The sequence below is a fragment of the Mastigoproctus giganteus genome, chromosome 2, assembly GCF_048544385.1.
Source record: "Mastigoproctus giganteus isolate SK-2022 chromosome 2, ASM4854438v1, whole genome shotgun sequence".
Taxonomy (NCBI): Eukaryota; Metazoa; Arthropoda; class Arachnida; order Uropygi; family Thelyphonidae; genus Mastigoproctus; species Mastigoproctus giganteus.
The window spans coordinates 150,583,343-150,605,743 of record NC_143576.1 but is presented as its reverse complement, the minus strand read 5'-3'; the positions used below and the strand labels follow the sequence as shown (position 1 = coordinate 150,605,743).

Genomic DNA, 22,401 nt, shown 5'->3' with positions numbered 1-22,401 from the left:
TATCCAGAATGGAAGTGGGGATTCTTTTCTTGAGTTTTTGTGTTGTCAAAGGTATTATGTAGCCAGTCTTGTAAGACCATATTCCATATCAGGGGCTCCAGAATGGAACCCAGGGGGCATCCCCTGTAGATGGACCGCTGCATTTGGTGATCTCTTGACTTTACTATTATTTTTCTGTTGGAGAAATAGGATCTGAACAGTTTGTACAAATTGAGGGAACATCCAGCCGACCGGAGGCGGTCCAGGGCGCTCTACCACCATAGGCCCCCTCTAAATTGATAAAGATCGATAATTAGTATTTATACTGAGACATTTCTAGGTGGAAAACAAGATCGGTAAGTGCCTCCTCACAAGACCTTCCTGGGATGAAGCCATACTGTGAAGGAGAGATGAGCTCTTTTCCAGTGAAGAGATTGGTGATCCTTAAGGCCATTAGGCATTCTAGTATTTTGCCAAGATTAGCTATTAACAGGCCTGAACGACTTCGGGTCGGTAAGCGGTTAATTGGGCTTGGGTATGAGTTTAATCAGTGCCACTTTCCACTCATTGGGGAAGCGCGAGGAAGAGAGACACTTGTTGTAAAGCAGGAGTAGGTGTTCTGGTTTAAGTCTACAGAAGCGCATTATGAAGACATACTCAATACAGTTAATATCTGGGCATTTATTCGTGTTGATTCTTTTGAGGACTGATTCCAGCTCCTGCATAGTAAACGTTCAGAAGAGTTGCCATTAGGGAAGAGCCTGGCAAGAATAACATTTGTGGAGTCTGTCCGATTTGTTGTTTCCTGGTGGGTAGTCCTGATTGATCAGTGTATGTCTGCAGTGTAAATCTTTTCCCTTATGATTTTGTACAGAAGTACCCAGGGGTTTGCATTAACAAACTCTTTGACAAAGGCAGTCCAGGTTTCTCTCATCCTCGTGGCAATAGCTGTTGCATGAGTATTCTTTTTGTGGGTGTAGTCATTATAGAATTGGGCCACATCTTCAGCAGGCCAATCTCGGTGGGTTTGATACTGTCTTCTAGCCTGATGTTTGTTTTCTAAGATTGGCAAGTTCCCTGTTCCACCAAGAGCACGGTTTATTGTGCGGTTTTTTCTTACTAGTTGAGCGGTAGGCTGCTTTTGTCAGAGAGTTCTGTATGAGTTCAGTTGGCATTAGACATTCAACTTTTGCGAGGTTCAGTTCTCGGAAGTCCAGCTGGATGGTTTCGTCGAAGGCTTTCCAATCAATGGATTCGATAGAGAATCTTACAAACTCCCTCAATTCCGTAGACGATCGGTTAGTCGGCATGTTAGGTGGAAGGGTATGACCCTATGGTCACTCATTGTGCAGTCTGGGATGGTGACCTAGTTGCTTACCCAGGTGCGTAGTTCATTTGTTGTGAGTGTTACATCTATGTTTCATTGACTCCTGCTGGAGTATGTGGTCAGTTAGTTGGGTTGATTATGTACTGTTACAGAGGATAAGGTCCTCAATTAGTAGCCCTCTAAGATCAAGAGTAGAGTGAGAGAATGCCAGTAGGTGGACATTAGCATTGACATCAGCTGTAATTACAGTGCTCTTGTTACCTAAGAAATCCAATGCGTGTTCCAGGTAGTTCGGCAGCTCTTCAATGTCTTTTGAGGGTGAACAGTACAGTAAGATAAGGTAGAATGAATATTGTTTCTTGGTGAGTTGGACGCATGTCGCAAACTGTGTACAAAGTCCGTGGATTACCAGCATGTCCAGCTCTCTATTGACTATAACAATAGAAGTCTTTGAGTCCTCTTTGGTAGGCTAGATCAGCCTTGTTTCTAGTGAGTATCCCATGATCATGTGGCTGTTTCCAGCATGTGATTGCCGCGAACGGCTCTTGGACACAGATGACGTCCACTGCGTTGTCTTCCGCTGCCTTCCGAATTTCACCAGCAACGGCTCTCGAGCGATGCCCATTTATTTGCATTATTTTGAGTGGGCGAGTTCGAGTTTGGTTGGATTGTTGAATAGTAACTGTCAAAGCAATCTGGGGGGGGGGAGCTGAGTTAGGGTGAGACAAGTTTTACTCATTATCGGTCCTTAATCTTGCCATTTCTAAGGCTCTTTGATATTCTGGGCACGCTGCATCCTTTACTGAGTGGTTGTAAACTCCACGCCTTCTTTTGGAATTGGCGCAGCAGGGTGGGTCCTCCTTGTTTGGACACTCAGCATGCAATGTCCACTCTGGCCACAAGTTGGGGACTTGCGAGAGCAGTGCAAGGATATATAACCATACCCAAGGCAGAGGAAGCACTTCGGTACCACGGTGAACGGTTCGAATTTATGCAAGCTACATCCGATAAATAGCCTCGGAAGGGACATTATGCTCTTGAAGGGTGTAGGCGCTAAGCTGATTACCCGGTGCGTGGTTGTCCCAGCAGTTGTCCCCATAGAAAACCTACAGGTAATGTTAGTGCTAACTTCTTCCAGTGTGTGTCCCAGGTCCATCAGAATTTTGTAATACAGCTCCTCTGCCAGTTCCGCAGTAGTGAGTTTACTTGGGACATCACGGATCAGGATAGATGGGTTGATGAATTTTGGTAGGCTTGAAGAGACTCCAGCTGTTTTGAGTCTGGTGGCTACTGAAATATTTTCTAGGTCTTCCTCAGATGTTAAATCGAGCAATCCAGCAGCCTGCTCCACCGGGCACAACCAGACGCCAAAAATCTGTCTAGAGATTCCTTTCTTAAGGGCATACTGCGCCACCACTAACCCAGCTAGCATCTTTTCAGCGAGGACGCAGAACACGTCAGTGGCCAAGGATCCTACAGGCTCTTTTATTTTTTATTTATTGTACTAGACGGTCCCAGCAGCTTTCCTGGCAGCCCTGGCATCGTACAGGCTGTGGCGATACCCAGAAAAGGAAACTTTTGAGCAAACGACAAGATCCTTCGGATATGTGAATGTTCAATTGACCCTCCCCAAGCCCCAGCCGCGTAAGTCAAGATTGGGATAAAGATGTTATCATAAAGGAGGTGAAGGGCGCCCCCCCTTTTATGCCCCAATCTACGCGAATCACTCTAGAGCTTGGCATGCAACAGTTTCACTTTGTCTCTTAAGTACGTAGCATGCACTACGAAGGTCATACGCCCTCCTAGGCACACACACCCAGGTAAGTAGTCTTTTTTACCACTCTAAGAGAAAAATCTCCAGAGCGGCAAACCGGTGGCCTGGTCCAGCTGAAGAACGGCAATGGATTTCTCTTCGGAAACCTGCAGCTTATGCAAACCATATCAATTGGGTCAGAGAAGCATCTGTCCGCCACTCCAATACTTGGCGTGAATCGCCGTTTATCAGTATAACAATATCGTCTGCATAAGCCACGATGTCCGTGCCTTCCACACGGTGCATTACAAGGTACTCGTCGAGTACTGTACTCAGTTCTAAAGTGTAGGCTCCAGGACGGAACCTTGAGGACAACCTCGAAAAACTGCTTTCTCACATTCAACAAATGGAGTTCTAACCATCACCTGCCGTACGTAGAAATAGTCCTTCAAAAGGCGGTATATAGAAGGTGGTCCTCCAAATGACGGTATATGGGCTCTGACGCTTCCAGAATCAGAATGCTATAAGATACGCGTGTATAGCATTCTGTGTGGATAATGCTGTTGTTATTGGTAGGCTACAAGAATGGCGTTGCACCGGTAATAAAACAAAAGGAAGAGGCTATCATGGTAATTTCATGCATTTAATCAGAAAATCTGTAAAAACTTTGGCAATCAAATTGGATGAAATGCGTGTGGATGTATATTACAGTATTTCTTGAAGAGAAATGCTAAAAGAAAAGACAGTTCCAGAAGTTAATCTTCTCCGCCAAGAAAATACAAAAACCATGTATACACAAGTTGATGTCACAATTTGTATTAGTCTGTCAAGATTAGATGAGTAGGGCGGGACTCGTTACTTTGTTATTATTATTTTTTAAGAAGGTAAGCTATAAGTTGTGTCAACGTTCATACTCGATTCTTAAGTGTGAACAAAACACAGAGTTAAAGCCACATACTTCGTTCCAGCGACAAGTAAATTGCTGTTATATTATCATGCTATATGTAACATCCAGTTTCATTAAATCAGGATCTTCATTCGTGAAGACCATTCGTGAAGACTAATTTGTCAAGGCATTCTGTACATAAGTGTGATACATACATTTGATAAAGTGAACCAATTCTTCAGACAACACCTCCACAATTTAAGATATCTCTCCATACAATTTATGAGAAAATTAATGCCTTTTTAATCTGATTATCGGATTTACACGTTATAACACGTTGGGAACTATTTCCTTTAAGGGATCAGATAAACTGTTTTGTTTTATAAATGACGAACATTTGGTTCCAATTATTTAAAATTTTTATTTAAAGATGTATTCCCGTTTTGGTGCGCTTTAGCTCATGAGAATCGGTGCATATACCCATGCAACAATTCTCAACGTTTAACTGCTTCTTTCATAAAGACATTCTGCTGTTCATACTCCGAGAAACCCACAATGGATCACAATAGATAGGAACTACAAGAATATTGCCATTATTTTATTTTTGTATCACGTGGAATCTAGCATGCATCTCCTTACTTGGATTGACCACTGGGCTAATATAGCAACGTTTGTTAAATACAAATTCCAAATGAATTTAGACTACTATTTTAGGATTACCACATAACTGTACGCGAAACCACTGAATTTATCTCTCACGATGATGTTAAATAAATATATGGGGTGAATCTAATTTTTAAGTTGTTCAGTAAAAAATCATCATAATTTTTCATGAATAACCATACCGCTTGCTATTTCTACCTGAGCTGCGGAATTTCAGACCAAACGAAGCTGCATCACATAGCAACTGCGCACGGCGTGACCTTGGCGAGCGGTCAAGTTTATGCCTGTTCAGTTTCGGCTACGTAACAATGGGCGTGATACGCGAGAAACAGTATGCTGCTCTCAAATTTTGTTTTCGTCTCAAGAAAACATCAGCTGAAGCGCATGAAATGTTAAAAGAGGCTTGTGGTTAATACATATACACTTCCATATAGCACGGCTTGCAGATTGTTTAAAACGTTTAAAGATGGACGTGATTCAATCATAAAAATCGGCGATTCCGGAGTTCCAACCACCGCTGTCACCACAGAAACCATACACACTGCTTCTGTAATCGTGAGAGAAGATCTTGTATAACAGTAAGGCAACTGGCAGATATGTTGAGAATATCAGTAGGAAGCATACATGGTATTCTCCATGACCATTTACACATAACACTTGTTTGTGCATGCTGGGTTCCTTAACTACTCACACATGAGCAATAGCAAGTTCGTATGGAGGTTTGTTAGGAGCTGCAACGGATGGTTACTGAAGATGGTGATGTTCTGCACAAAGTGATAACGGCGGATTCGACCTAGAGAATAAGCAACAAAGCTCTGTTTTGTAAGTTACGTTATCGCCAACACCGAAAAAAGCAAAAGTTATGGCTTATGCAGGACATTCTAGGAATGGTTTATCAGCACGTTGTGCCACGTCACACGACTGTTACGGGACCTTACTACGAAACTGTACTGCATACTTTGCGGGATTACATTACGCTTCATCACGACAATGCGAGACCTCACATTGCTCATATTGGTATCGAGTACTTAGTTAGCATTAAATGTCAGATGTGTCCTCATCCACCATACAGCCCTGACCTTTTTTTTTTTTTTTTTTTTTAAATTTCCAAAGTTAAAGAAGGAGCTGCAAGGAAAAAAAAAAAAAAAATTTCCAATCATCAGAAAAAGTAAAGACATCGGAGGCGATTCTCAAACGCATGTCAAAATATGGTTTCCACCAAGTTTTTGAAAAGTGGCAGAAACGTTGAAGTAAGTGCATTTCATCAAATGTGGACTACTTCGAAAAGTACCATCGAACTATGGATTAGTATAGGTATGCTGTAAAAAAAAAAAAAAAATTCTTTATTAAACAACCCTCGTAATAAACAAATAATAATATGCTATTCTAAAAGATCCTGGACTATAATCAGAAAAAAAAAATGGTTTCACTAATCGGCTCTTAGAAGACCGGCACTTCCCCTTAGCAGTTTTCCTCATGTTCAATCTCTAATATACCACTGTCTTCCCCACTAGGTTTAATTTTAGTCTTGGAATCAAAAAAGAAATCACAGGGAGCTAGATCTAAAGAATAAGGTGGGATATGGAAACAGGGCCATGTTGTACTTCGCCAGAAATCGTTGTAGCACAAAAAGGGAGGTGTGAGTGTGGTTTTTCAAGGTTTCTACCATTTCCCACGCATTTTCGCCCCATTTTCCTGATTACTTGAGCCTTACAACCCGTTGCAGAACCTCTTTGTCAATGTGCGGATTAAACCTTTTGACACTGTAGAACTGGTTCTATCAAATGCATTATTCACGTGAAAAAGAAATCATAAAGGGTAAGTCAACCTTGCTTAGAGGCGAGGTCAAGTTCAATTGAGGACTGCACAATAAAATGGATATACTGTCACTATCTCGTGGAAGAACTTCATATTGTCATCCGTGTTGGCCCAGCAAGGAGAGTCCCAAAACTTTTTGGGGTAGTACGTCATAGTACCACTATAGTGGCACACAACACCGATCACCAAAGCATTAAATTCATCGAAATTGTCAATGCATGAAAGAAGACTGATTTTTATCATCCAAATGATCGCCGGGAAAACCTCAGCACTCAGTATTTGGTACTGCCTGTGCTGGAAAATCGTTCAACCAACTCTTTGTTCCAATTTCAAGCTCCTGTTTTTCTTTCACTGTTACATTTAATACGTCGCTTCCTCCCTTATAAAAAGCTCCAGCTAGTTCAATCTTAGGATGCTGATTTTTGTGAATTTGTAGATGACAACAGTATGCATGTCGCATCCTCTATCTATAATCCACAATCCTCAGCTTATTTCAGATCGTACCAGCTAGGCAAAGAAAACCCAGTTCAAGGAAGCTCATGTATTCGGACTCTTTCTCTTTTCTTTTTAATTAATTTAATCTGTTAATTTTTTTATTAATACTTTATTTTATTACAGCTTTTATATATTACTCTATATAAAACTTCTGGTGGGGTGACACCTCTGCTTACTTGTTAACACCTGGACAGGTGCAGTGAAGGGATTTTTGGTAAGTTATAGTGTCTGTATGTACCTTACAATAAAGGTTATTTATTAAATTCATGTCAAGCAACTTTACAATTAAACTCATTTCGAGGAAATTGCTTCTCCCAAAAAAATTTCTCACCCGATGTGGGAAGGGCAGTAATTGTATCCACGGCGCCATGAGGACTATTCTTTTTATATCACTAACATGATAATTTTAGTCTGAGTTATCCCCCTGCAACATAAAATCATCAGCTGACAGGCAATACATGTAGATTCTCAAATATTGGATTTGTTGACTGATCGTTTTTCACAGGTAATCTCTTCCGGGTTTACAAACGCATTGTCATTGCTGCTATTCATGTGACTAAAACCGCACTTGGTAATTATCTGACGCTTTAAGATGTGGATGCTCGTTCGGTATTTGCTTGGAAAATAAATTATGTGAGCAGCTAAACTAGAAATTGCAATTCGTTACCCACGCTAAATAGGGAAACTTGCCTTTTTAAGGATTTTTAAAAAGGATTTCCTCTTTCCCGATTGGGAAGAGAAATGATCTGAAAAATGAATTCAAAAAACAATACATTTCTTGAGTACTAACGTAAATTATTTATTTATCTACGTTTTCTGGTAGTATTTTGTGTAGTTCAGTTTAGATTTATACACTCCGCCTCAGCATTCGACTGAGAAACGACCAGAAGTACAGAGAGAAAGTACAATAATGGTGGAAGACAGTTTGGCATCTTCAAAAGCCCGATAGAATAACAATTAATAAGGACATGCAAAACTTAAACACTGAATCATAAATCATCAGTGCTACCGACAAAACCTTAACACACCTATAATGAAAGTTCGAAATTTTAATAAATACTATCTGTTATCTTTTTTTACTTGAAGCTATGGTAGCGCATATTAGTATTTGAATTAAATCCCAAATTTGGCCTGATATGGAATCATGTAGATCAGTGGTTCCCAAACTATTGAGATCTCTGGACTCCTTCAATAATGAAAAAAAAAAGTTCCCGGAACTTATACATATATATATATATATGTGTGTGTGTGTGTGTGTGTGTGTGTGTGAACACTGGGTTTTCTGAAAAGAAAATTCAAAGTTTTATGTTTAAAACAACTCAACTTTATTCTTATTTTTACATAAATATATAATAATAACTTTATCTATTATCAATTTGCTATACACAGAACGAATAATTTGACCAGTTCCCAGAGGATCGTATCGCAGACCTCTGGAATTGGTCTACGGACCAGTTTGGGAACCGCTGATTTGGATGAACCCATGATCCAGAAACGCAGCCTGTAATGATTTGTTTAGCAAAATATTATGCTAGACGTGGGGGTATTGCATGCCTGAAAACTACAAAAAATCACTAAACTCTTTCACATGGAAAAATTACGTCCTCCCTTCATTAATATTTAAGTTATAAATACTCCACATAATGATTTGTAACTCAATATATTAGAATGCTTTTTGATGTTTTATATAAAAAATTATTTGAATTCACTGCACATTATATCGAATTAATATTCGACGAAGTCGTAGTCGATATTTCTTTTCATACTTTACGCGAACACTGTTAATGCGTGCTATTTAAAATAGCGAGTAACGTGACTATTTCACGTATTATTTTCCTTGAATTAAAGTCAAATGTTCAGAATACTTTCCTGGTGTAACCAGTTGTACGCATGCAGAGAAAATGGCAATTTTGTAAAAACATGGTTGATTATATTAATGATGCCGATAGAATCTGATTTTTAGGAAAGCATTTCCATTATATTCTGTTCTGATCGTACTTGTTGGATATATTGTATTTCCAATAAGAAGGGACAAAAGATCCTTTCCCAAGCATCTGTTTAAAAATTCCAAGGTAATACGTTCTTAGCTGACCATGGTTTACATGCTTTTCAGTGTTGGTTTTCTTATATCTGGGAGAAATAAATAAGAAATATTTATGGCGGAGAATATAAATAATATAATAATGACAAATGTCGCAAAAAAGGAATGACGGTCGATAGAATTACATCTGAAAGCTCAATGAAATGCGAATATCAAGAATATGGATAAGCTGGTCTCCATGATTAGCCACGTAGTGGTCACCCAACCTCAACAGGAACAGTGTGCACCGTGTTCAAGTCAAATGGTCTCCATGATCAGCGTGTTCAATACAAGAAGTTTTCAACACAGCCAGAAATTAGCGAAAAAGAAGTGTGAATGCAGTAATTAACCACCTGAAGGTATTCTCAAGATGTACTTTACAACGAGTGGCATCAAACTAAAGGATCTGAGGAAAGAAACTGAGTATAAGTTTCTGACACAATGAGGCAGATGGAGGAAATCTTACTTTCATGGACTGTCGCCAGTATTACACGTGATTATGCTACTTTTGAGTCAGAAACCAAAATGTATGATTTTGACGGAGATTACAGACAAGGGACTAACCATTCTGAGCCACACATCACTATCCAGAATAAGCTTAATAGCCATTTACAGCGAGCTTGCTCAGCAAAGGATGTGGAAGGTGTCCGTTTCTTGCATGGCAATACACGACCAGTGCAAATAAGGAGAGAAATTGCAAACCTGCTTTGATCAACAGTATATCCGTGGTATACTGTTGATCTTGATCTTTTTTTTTTTTTTTTTTTTGATCGCCCGTTGAACGGATTGTTCATCTACAGAAGTTTAGGGATGGTAACAAAGCTGTTGCCGAAGTAAAGTATAAATTTAGATCTGAGAGGCTGAGAACTACTGACAAGGGATATTATCTCCTGTGTTTAAGTGAAATAAAGTTATAAAAAGACGGAGATTACGTAAAAATAGTTTCTGTAAATACAATACTTTTACGTAAAACACTTACACCAAATTTCAACCTTTTAAAATATTTTTTTTGCCGAAAAAATATTTGAGCGACCAACATTCTTACGATCAAAATATATTATTCTAAGCATCCATTTTTTAGAGATCACTTTAAAAAATGCATTCGCTGTAAGATGGTCTGAGCCTCGAAATATTTTTATAATAGTAATAAGCTTTGTAGTAAAGTAATAACACAGCTTTGTAGACTGTAAGGTGTATTGATGTACACCTAAAATCGATGACAATACTGCGTTACTGTTTCCCTTGTTGTTAGGCAATATGAATATCCTTACACATACAAAAGGAAGATAATCAAACGCAAGTATATAACAAATGGCTATGATACCGATTTGGAATAATGGTCACTTTTAACGATGGTACCACTTAGGCAAAAAATTGTCACTGTAGTTAAAAAGAGGAATATAAACCCATTTTTAAAGCTTGCTTGTTCTGTTTTTGTAAGAAATTCATACAATACCTGTATTTTCTGAAATTATTAAAAATAGCTTATAAAGAGGCAGTTTGCATTTAAATGAGAGAAAAAGAAAATTCCTTTTCTTCGAAGTAGTAATTATCCCTTATGGACAAATGTGTAGTGAATCGTAGTTACTGAGTTAACCACGAAGTCAACTGAAGCAGGTACAAAAGTGAGACGAAATCCTGGCACGTGCATTTTTACAAGCTTCAAATAATTTCTGTAGCTAAACTGGTTATGAACTATAAGACGGATTAAGTAACTGAAAATTAAGAATAGGTTAAAAGATTTCGGAATCTCAATCAAATTCTCTAAGAAAACACTAGCGTGATATTTATTAAAATGATGTTAAAAGATGTACGATTTGAAAGGAAATTAAAAATGATAGACAATTAAAATTCAAACGCCACCAGAAGTGTTCTTTCTGGTGTTGTTTGACTTGATTATGATAAAATACTGCTTTTTTTTTTTTTTTTCTTTTTTTGGTAGTTGTTGGCGCATCGGCTTCCCTGGCCATAATGCACCTTCCAAGGTTTTTGCAGTACTTTGATCCAAGCCCGAGGCGGGATTCGAACCCGCGACCTTTGGGTTGCCAGGCAGGCACTTTACCCACCCGGCTAGCCCGGTCGGCATAAAATACTGCACACTTCTGGTAGTGTTTGAATTTCGAGGTGTACAGTGTACACCTTTAAACTTATAATACACAAGAAACTGCGTATTAAATAATGCAAAACATGAGTTTTGCATTATTTAAACGAACTGCTTGGAATAAAATTTATTTTTGATAATGGACCTTAAGACGGATCTCCCATCTTAAGATGACAGATTTTACTTTGAGTGACGTACAGAATTTGCGAAACACTGGTGTAATGTTCGCAATATCTGTTCCTTTATGCAGCATGTGCAATTTACATTCCCATGAAAAATACCACTTCGAATGTATTTTTGAATTCTTCAGACTACTGTCTTCTGAAACGAAGAACTCTTTCTCAGCAATTTGGAAACACTTCAAAAGAGGACGAAATCATTGCGTTGTTAGAATTACTCATCGCAAATAATCAAACTACATATCGCATTCTTTTCCTCAAAGAGGTTACATAAATACAGCAAATTTTCCGCCAGGAACTGGGAGGGGAGCAATGGGGAGTTAGGCATATAGAAACAGGCGGGAGAGAACAGGAAAATCGCAGGTTGAAATTGTCTCAAACGATTTACAAATCATCTTAAAAACCATTATAAGCAAAAAATATTATTGCAATGTAAATGTTAAGTTTTTGAGCTTGTAAGTTTTATTAATAAGCTATTAATTATAAATCAGTATTAATTTTGTGCATTCTTTGAACAAGAGTAAATGCAGTATACCTGAAAATCTGCAAATGTATAGACTGTATTGAGAGTTCTGGAATATGAAACGATGCAACATGTTAATTACGGATAAACTATGAAAAAATAACAAATTCTTATAAGTGTTTTAATATAGTTGTATTAAGTTTCTTTAGTACAAGACTGATTTATATTTCATTAAAAAAATAAATAAATGAAAAAAACAAAGCAATCCCATCCAGAACTGTTGAGTTTGATTTGATATTGATATTTGTGGCGCAAAAACAGCAAGATTATAGTGCGCCATGGAAAGATTAAAATAAAAAAAAAGATAAGACTGGTAACTTTTAAAAAAGGTTACTTCGTCGAAAAGTGCATATATATATATATATATATATATATATATATATATATATATATATATATATATATATATATATATATATATACACAGACATATCAATAAATAAAATCAGTACAATGATAAAAGCAAATTGTATATTTCAATGAGTGTATATACAGTAATATACACTCATATGTGTATATTTTTGGGACATATGTGTATAGTTTTGGGACATATTGTCCCAAAAAGGTGTAACCAATTTTAAATGTTTGTAACAAATGTAATTTTAATGATAGAAACACAAAACCTGCGCTAAATGTGAGAAAAACAGTTGAAGCTTTTACTGACGCACCACTTGTCACACGAACAATATCTAATCGGTAATAAAGTTCATCCCATGTTTTTCAAGGATGTCACGCTTAATCATGGTAATTGCATTTGTAATCCTGCGCTTTAAGTCTGCAACAGGGGTCTTGTAGACTGTGTCTTTGATGAATCCCCATAAAAAGAAATCACAAGGGAATAAATCTGATGAGCGTGGTGGCCACGCAATGGGACCATCACGCCCAATCCAACGGCCAGGCAACTTGTCATCAAGAGACCTCATCACACTCAAAGCCCAATGTGGTGGCGCTCCATCCTGTTGGAAAATAACCCTATTTGGCAGTCCATCCAATTGAGGATACACATAAAGCTCAAGCATGTCCTGGTAATTATTCGCTCTCAGTCGCTTCTTGAAAGAAAAAGGTTCCAATAACACGATCAACCATGATGCCACACCACACATTCACCTTTGGGCTATCTCGCTGATACTCCTGCGCGCAGTGTGGGTTTTCAGTCCCCCAAATTGACATTTTGCTTATTCACCTTTCCCGAAACATATCCATGTCATTATACGTTCATCTTGTTCCATTTTCTCCAACATGTTTATATTGCTCATTTAAAATTGGTTACACCTTTCTGTTCGTGTGACAAGTGGTGCACATGTTGAATGTCAGTAAAAAATTCAACTATTTTTCTCACATTTAGCGCAAATTACATTTGTTACAAACATTTAAAATTGGTTACACCTTTTTGGGACACCCTGTATATTAATCGATTTGAAAAATTTAACTGCTGACACATTGTCATTGTCATTTAAAATCTGACTGAGTGTATATGGCTCAGTAAGATGGGTAAAAGCAGTAAAACGAGCATTTCTAAAACTGGTACAATCACATAAAATATGTTGAATGGTTAAATTGGTGTCGCATTGCTCGAACTGTTGAGAAATTATAGTATTGTACTTTAATAGTGTATGTGGGCTGCAAGCTAAGAAAACAAGATACTTGCCGTTGGGTTTGAATTCTGTATACTGTAATTTTCAGGAAATACATGCGATACCAAGGAATGTTGTTCCCAACAACAGAAGTGAAAAAAAAAGTCAGTTCGATAACTTTAACGTTCACTATAAATGGATATTGGCTAGTTTTGGCACGTGTTTAAACTGGTTTGGAAGAAAATAGTGGAATTATTGATGTTAATTCAAAATAACAGTGACTAAGGAAATATCTACAGAAAAGACACGCAGAAGAAACTAAACGTATGTGTGATAGACAATGGAGAGTTCGTAAGACAAGGGTCACTGAAAAACCTGACTGTTCTCTTTGAGATAGGAGTCCAGGATGTTTTTTTTTTTTTTTTTAATTAATCTGAAGTACACACTTCTCCCAGAAATGTAAGCATATTTTAGAGGATAATATAATACAATATACAGTATCTTATATAATAATAATCTACATGAGGAAAGGTAATGTGAATAGTAAAGTGTTATATAAGGCAATGTCACCTTACCTTGTAAGAGGGGGAAAAAACACACACACAAAAAAAAAAAAAAAAAAAAAAAGACCACCTATGAGCATCAGGGGTGGGAAACAGAACCAACCTAGAACGGGACTGGAAAAAAGGAACGTGTTGTTTGAATAAATATATTCAGGTGGGCCTTCTCTTCGGGCATTCGCTCATAGTCAATGTTCAGCCTGTCAAAGAATTCCATGGTGGGTACAAAGAATTCTGAGGGTACAACCTCTGAAGGAACTTGATTTTTGTTTCTTAGGACTTGAAGAGACGAGTTACGCTTCTGAGTGATCTAAGACTCACTGGGCATGATAGTATCTGTAATGCTGGGGACTTCGATTTTATGTGAGAGAAGCCTAGAAAGAGTAGTGACAACATCCGAATTGAATCAGAGGACACTATCGAGGAGTCTATTCTAAGGGGATGGAATACTTAGCAGTTTCATCTCAGGAGTCCATCCAAGGAGATGTGAAGGATGTTCCTGGTGATGGTAAGAGGCCTTCCCAGAATTCAGTTAAGCCACCGCAGGATCCAATATTAGAGGCTCAAATTACCGGAATAGAGGGCCACTGCGAGCGCGCACCTTACCACATATTGAATGTTCATCGTGCAATGATAGACACCAGTTAGTTCTTGTTTAATTCTCCATGGGGTAGAGAGGATTTTTCTCTTTGAACTGGCAAAATGTTAGACGAAGGAAAGCCGAACATCCTAAATCATTCTAAGATCATGATGCTGGACTCTGTGGATGGGATGACCATTTAGGAGGATAATGACATTCAACCTTTGCATTTTATCCCTGAAGATTATTTGAGCACAGTTGGACATGTTGAGCTCCAAGTCGGTGGCTTTGAGATGTACAGTTAGTTTAGATCTGTACACTGGCATCGGTTGTACTTGTGAAAGTACAACCATATACAGGCTGGCTAAGTTTTTCTTTGTCCCTTACTTTTGATTGTCTTTAATTTTATAACCAGCTTCCCTATTAGGGAGCAGTGGTCTGAGCCGATAACAGCTCCAGGATAGGTTTGACACTTTTGATTATGTTTCGGAATCTTTGGTTGGTAATGATGTAGTCGATCTGATTTAAATTAATCTTTGATTGGGCATCATTCCATGTGTATAACCTTCGTGGTGGTAGCTTGAACCAGGTGTTCGTATAAAAAAAGTCAACCAGTGCATCTCCCCTTTCATTTCTTGTTCCCAGTCCGAAAAGGACAACAGTGTTGCCAACCCTACCTGTTCCAACTTTGGCGTTGAAATCTACCATAACACATTGATTGATACCTTTTCTTTTGGCCCAGTTTAGGATGTACTAGAGGTTTTCTAGGAAATCTTGATATTCTTCATCAGTGTAATTTACAAAACAACTTTATGTAAATTATATCACCATAATTTACCAGTTCTTCTGTCTTTACAGTCACCGAAGAAGTGGTACAGGATGTACCGCGAAACGTCTGAGAGTAATCTGCAATTCTTTAAGAAATTAAAGGCAGATCACATTCCAGGCAGGTTTATTAAAGGCACATTACATTCCAGGTGCTCATTATTTTACCAGTTTCCAGTTTTTGACATACCTGCCCATGCCTTTAGATCCAATTTATTACAAGCCTGCGAAAATCTCTGGTTGCAATATCTCAAAACTATGCTTCTTCCACTAACATTTATACTTTCCCAGATAATTCTGGTCACCTTGGACGCTTTCATCAAGATATTGTTACAATGGAAAAACGTCACCAACGAAGGTAGAAGCCCAGAATGCCGGCAGACTTTTTTTTTTTTTTTTTTTTTGAGTTGTCATATTAGGGTCATATCGGAGAACAACCGTCAACCACACATTTGTATTTATGTCCACAATTTGCGCGCGTTCTCTGGTCGGTTTGCCTGTTTTGCTGGAATGAAAAACAAGTTTCTGACCGACTAACTAAGACAGGAAGGGAAAAATTCCCAAAAATTTCTTGCGTCATTGACAGGATTCGAACCCATGCCTCTTCCATCCGATGTGGGGTGGAAAAAGCCCGGGTTCGAATCCCGTCAATAGTCTGCCGGCATACTACTAGTGAGGCAATATACGGCAGACTACTGCAGGATATTGATTAGACAGGCTTCCCATCATTAGGGGGAAAAAAAGCAAACGAAAGAAAAAATATGACTGTTTTTATGCTGTTGTAATACTTGTTAAAATTTAATTAAAATTTTAAGTGTAACCTGAATTTCTCTCTAAATCTGTGGATGGTAGGCAATATCTGACTTCAAATTTAGATTTATCTCATCAAAATCCTTGAGATGTAAGATATTTCAGGAAGAAAACAATCAAAAGTTTAAAATTTGTTGTTCAGTGGTATTTGAGTGATATAATGGTAAATTTTTCTCATGGGGATGCGTAAGGTATTTGTGAATTTAAAATGATAATTTCTATTTCCCAGTATCATTGTAACTGACGTTTGAGGGCACAAGACAATTTCTTTACACGTTTCAACATACAGGACATCTTGAACAGTTTTATTTAGAAATGTATGAATTATATCAAAAAAATATAATAATAAAAAACACCAATTTTGAAATACAAAAAACGCTATATGTGGATTTAAAACATCACTGTAATCAGTCTGACACCATTAGTTGAAAACTGATAAACGAGTGAGCCATTCGCAAATTACGTAAGTGCAAGGAAAGTTAGATAAAAAGACTAAGATGGAATGTACCGAGATGGAGGTTTACACGAAAGTCATGTAACAGGTTTATCACAAAATAATGCGACTTGAATTGGCGTACTGCATTTCGTTTCGTAATAAATGGGGAAGGAGCCAAAGCTATTTGTTACAAAGTGCTATGATGTGTTCCAAAAGTTAAAAATCGCATTATGTAACTTGTGAATAACTCCCTACGTAATTATGCATGGCAAGGCAACATTTTATTACACTACCTACTACAGAACACTCAGAGTATGCGGCCTATTTAGAATATATTATACGTTATCAAAATTGTTCTTGAATGCGTATGTTCACGATACCAGCTTCGAGTTTTGCATCTACAAAGGTAAATCAAAAATCATTCGAAAAGTCACAACCGGAAATAGTTTGACATTAAAAGAGAATTTAATGAGTTAATTTTTAAATACAAAATTATGTTACTAATGCAATTGAGCATATTACAAGCGACTAACTGACACTGTAAATAAGATTATTATAAATATTTTGATATAATAGTCGAATTTTTTTTTTGTCCTCGCCTTTTTCCCATTATATATATATATATATATATATATAAGGCAGCGATTTTACTGTTTTGGCATGAAATTTTTACGGCCGGATGCCCTTCCTGACGCCAACCCTCACCCTTTATCTGGGTTGGGGATATGCGGCGGTCATTCCCTGACCTACCGCATCCTCCGTATTTAGTGGTCACGGGCTTGAACCCCGGTCTAATCAAGAAGCGTGTGCTACGCACTGCTGCTCCAGCCCACCTGGCTACGGAAGCGCCTACTTTTTTTTGATATAATAGTCGAATAAGAAGTGTAATGTAGCGGCTCTCAACCTTTTGTCACTTGAGTCACAATTGGAGTTTAAAGACGTTATATTTGCGGCACCTTACCTTAAAGAGATTGCATCGAATTCAGTTGAGTTTTTCCTAATCTCGCAGCACACAGAAGTGTCGCGACACTGGTTGGGAAGTCTGGTGTAATAAATAAGTTTCATTTTTGGTTTTATTACTCTGGATGTATGAGATCAAATCCAAACGCATTTTTTCCCTCCAACTATTCCTTGATTACTTTGACAGAAGAATTTAACGAAGTTATATGAGAATTAAAAATAAAAAAATAAAGCGTATCATCTGGAAGGGAATTTACCGTTTAAATAAAGCAATAACTGAACGTCAAATTGAAACCTTATTTTTGACCATTTATTAATACCTTTAATTTAGTAATAAAATATTTTCAGAAATTTGACTTTATTGAAACTTATCAGAACGTGTGGTAGTAAATGTTAAGAGTTAAACTATAATACTAAGTTTTGTATTCTTAAAAAAATAATTTAAAATATATGCAATGCCTGGCTAGGTCAATTTGTTAAAAATAAGTTTTCTTTTATTTTTATCGTTTAAAATTTCTAAGCATGGTTGAAAGAGTTACTTCAACGAATAATTTAAGGTAAAAAAATATACAAATTGATATTTCGGAGTTCGTAGATTCTGTTCTTTTAGTACGGCCTTTTCTTATTTAAATAGTGAGAGAGGTATAGTTATTCTATTCGTGAATTCTCAAAAACAGAAAGAAAAAAAACTCTTGCTGAATTATTTTAAACTAAGAGTAAAACTAAAAAAAAAAAAAAAAAAAAAAACTTTTATTCTGCATGCTATCGATCGTTCTTTCTTAAGATATATCTGCGCGTCATTATATCCTTTTCTTACTGGTCTGGCATCCTATACATGCAAATACTATTAGGTAAAATGTCACGTATTCTAGTCATCTCATTAGGTATTTTTTTTTTGTTTTGTTTCTAAAAGGCTAATTCTGTTGGTTCAAGTTTAACTTTTCCCCCCCTATTATATATACAGTTGCATATCTTGTTTTCATCTCATTCCTAGTAGGAACATCTTTCTTTTCGTCCAATCTGTCGTTGCTGGGCATATGCATTATAAAATCTCGTTATATTCTTTAAAGCATATTATTAGTTGTGGTACAGAAGTTCAGACATTTAAGAAAAGCAATTATCGTAACTTGAACAACGGCATTAACCAAAACATTACTCATCGTTTCCAGAGAGTTTTATCGCATAATTCTTTTACACATCACTAATGCAGAGATTCCGTTTTCTGTGGTAAACACGAATCTCTTCGGGACAAGTTGGTTTGGGAGATTCTAATTTAAGTTGTGTAATCAACGAGGGAACTCTATTCGCCAGAGTGCTAGTCAAACAGGACTGAGTCATCAAGTTCCAAGAAGTAGAGCATGAATTTTTCATGCTGAATCAAACAATTGGGGTGGAGTGGGCCTCCAGAGAATTACTTCACCCACTGGTTTATCAATACCTCTTGTAGGTGAAGAGAATCTGACATAAAAGAGTTATCTAGTGGACCTGGCTCACCTTCTCGTGGTGCGGACGAGTACTCAGAATCATCTCTCTGGGTGACTTATGATTCTGGGTAGCCAAGTGGCCAGAACAACTCAACACACATAATACACTGGTCACATATCTGACCTTTTTGCAGTGGTACTGTTCTTCACACAGATACCAAGTAGAGTTGAACTGACGTTCTAGGAGGCAATCCTTACATAAACATGTCCACATGACCAAACTAATTGGTTTTCGAAAACAAGCAATTTAAAACCGGCAACACTGACATTCCAGTCCGAGCTGCCTTGGCGATAATCTGAAACAGCCAAACCTTTATTGATTATGATTGCAAAGGAGAAGCAGCAGATTTTTGATATAACCTAAAACTTAAAATAAGCAGTTGATTGAACGTATCAAGATTGTTCTAGTTGATGCGTTGCTATGCTATTCAATATGCAAAAGTACCAGGTGACTAAAAATGTGGCAATAAAAACTAATTCCGATTTAAGACACTGATAACTTGTTAGGTCATGTTCAGATTGGAGGGCACATATGAGAATTGAAGAGCTTACTTCCTTGAGAAAGTTTCAGTCGAGACTCGCTTAATATTTCATGATATCAAATTACTTTTCTGAGCTCTCTCAGAGGCACTCTGTAAATCGGTATATTATGTAAAGTGATTGTATTCAGTTGGATTACAGTACAGTATTAGGAAATTACGCGTTCAGTTGCTTGTTCTGAAGACATGCATCTAATTTCAAAAGTACCCTGCTAAAAAGGACGTCCCTCTTATGCTGTAATATCTTTTCGTGAGTTAGTTGATTACAATTTTACAATGTTAGTTTTCGAAGAGTTGGGTAGGTCAGCATTAATTCATGCAATCCGCATGCACTAATGACCGACCAAAAACTAGATTGTTAATGACATCACTTCCGTAGACTTCTCAGACCTTCGATGAAGTTCTGCATGGCGTAGTACTGTGCAGTTGTGAAAAGATGCAATGGGGGAGATTAAGAACCGGTTTGGAGGAAGAGGACAGACGTGTGGGTGGAGGAACTACAAGTGGGGGCGAAGTAGGGGACTATGCTGTGACTTTTTTCTTTTCATTTTTTAATAATTCGGAGCATAATATAATACGTTAGCTGCTTCTTATATTATTCAAGCGGCATGCAAAGAATCATTTGCAGTGGGTGGCAATAACCAATATGCATTAGTTTCTGGTACGATACTAAAAATATATTTTGAAAGTGATAATTTGAATAAAGCAATGATCAAACATTGCTTTATTCAAATTATCACCTTCAAAATATATTTTAAAGTAACGATTAATGAAATTGAAGTGGCTGAAGTTGTCTATAGTGCGGTTAGTACTGCTTCAGATTATTGCGCCGGTTGTTACTATTTAGTGACTGTTATATATTCCTAAATAAAATATATTTCCTTTATGCTTTCACTGGCATAGTTTAATAAAACTATGTATACCATTTTAAAGATGATGCAAAAAGTGGTTAGTATCAAGAATTTCTCGAACAGTTATACTAGAGAGTTGTTGGGAGAACTGATGTAACCACAGAGGTATGTTACATTAGTCATCGATCTTGAGCTTTTCTGCCTATCCATGAGCGCAGTTGATTCTAATAGGTTTAACGGAATTCGCGAAAAGATAGTTTGTTTCGCGGACTACAGAGCTTCTGAAATATTGCGGAAAAGGAATCACTAAATGTAATTAGTTTAACTAATTTGTTTATTTTAAGAAATTTTGCATTAGTGCTTTTACTGAAGAAAAAAATATTATTCATTTCTATCCTTGGTACAGCTAGTATTACCCCTTACCCATTGCTGCATCTATCAGTGAACAGATGAATAAGCGAATAGTTAAATAAAAAAAAAAAAAGTTTTGGTTTAGCTTCTACTGAACTTGGCATTCTCCATCTTTTATAACGAAAAGACTGGGTGCAATTGCTAAAAATGTTACGTCACAGCATCTTGTGGAACAATGCAACAATTACAGTATAGGCGATTTTCTCCTTATCTCCCCCCTTACCCATGGCAGAACACGATCAATATGCTGCACAACTCAACAGCGATTTTTTTACTGCCAATAACCATTTTAGTCCAAATTTAACTGAGTCATTGCATCAAAAGACGGGGTTATAAAAATAAGTTGGGGCACAGTTCAGTGGAAGCTGAGCGATATTCGGGGAATGAAACGAACCCGTGTTCGCCTAAAATATGCATCACAATGGGTGTTTTTTTTTTTTTATCGCCGTGAACGCGAGTTCTATTTTCGGATTGGAGAATGCACATTTTTAGAGCATTGCTTTCTTACTATTTTATAAGAGATTGAGCAGCAAAGTAAAAGCGCGTAGTGAATGATTAAAAAGGTGCACCATATCCTAATCGGCTTTAAACTGTGTGTGTTCTATCTACCGATCCAATTAGGTTTCTCATAGGGACGCTCTCTCTCGGAAAATCACCGTAACAGTGAGCGCGTTGTATCCATAGCAACTAGAGAGAGAGAAAGAGAAGAAGATTCGAAAATATTTGCTTACCTTTTCCTCCACCTCCGCACCAGGAAACGTATCTTCCACTTCCGACATCTCGCTTCACAAACGTCTCTGTACTGCTAGCAAAAACAATCTCACAAACGCAAGCAGCACTCAGCATAAGCACTATAGGGCGAAATAATCCACTCCGCGTCTGCGCCGTCTGACAGGCGCCTCTCACTGTACATAGGGTTATCACTGTCCTTGGCTGAATGATCGTGTTGCCTCCACTGCCACCTATCGGCAGATGTGCGTTAAATTTTACTTGGTAAACGTAGTAGTGTTTGATGAGATGATGACAGATGCTGAAATCAAGACCACTCACTGATGATAAATACTTAAGCCCAGTCTAGATGCACGTGACCTGTGGCACATATGTAGTTGTATGTGGAGCTGTATTAAGTTTCTGATTGAATTTTATTTTCTAACTGTAGAATTTACACAGAACCGAAAGAGGTCGATAGAAGAAGGTGGGAAGAAACGCACGTTGAATAATCAATTAATTGATTGCTTAGATTGGCGCGATTCACAAGCAAAAACGGACTTTAACCTTTAATTTATTAGCAGATAGGATTATTTTTCAAATATAAAAAAATTCTGAATTTCTTCTTTTTCGGCCCATAAAATAGATTTTTTTTATTAGTCTGCTCAAATCGACAGAAAATTTCTCATATAAAGTATTTTTGTTTAAAATGTCGTACAATTTTTCAATAAGATTCTCACTCATTTTTGCAATGGACAGAGCGAATTTTTGATATTGCGATCTATATAATCTTGTATGATAACTATATATATATATGCTTCTTTGGCCATAAAAGTATAAAGGCAACAGATATAAAAGT

The 22,401-nt window shown here is 37.4% G+C and overlaps 1 protein-coding gene across 1 annotated transcript in view; it reads right to left on the bottom strand.

The window, feature by feature from the left end:
* LOC150089661 (uncharacterized protein ZK1073.1-like) overlaps positions 1–21,751 on the bottom strand; it is a 505,123-nt gene extending 483,372 nt beyond the window's left edge. Inside the window, exon 1 of the mRNA XM_090389582.1 lies at positions 21,566–21,751. Within this exon, the coding sequence (XP_090245708.1) occupies positions 21,566–21,613 (48 nt within the window). The 5' untranslated portion in view covers positions 21,614–21,751. The remainder of the gene's footprint in view (positions 1–21,565) is intronic.
* Between the last annotated feature and the right edge of the window lie 650 nt (positions 21,752–22,401).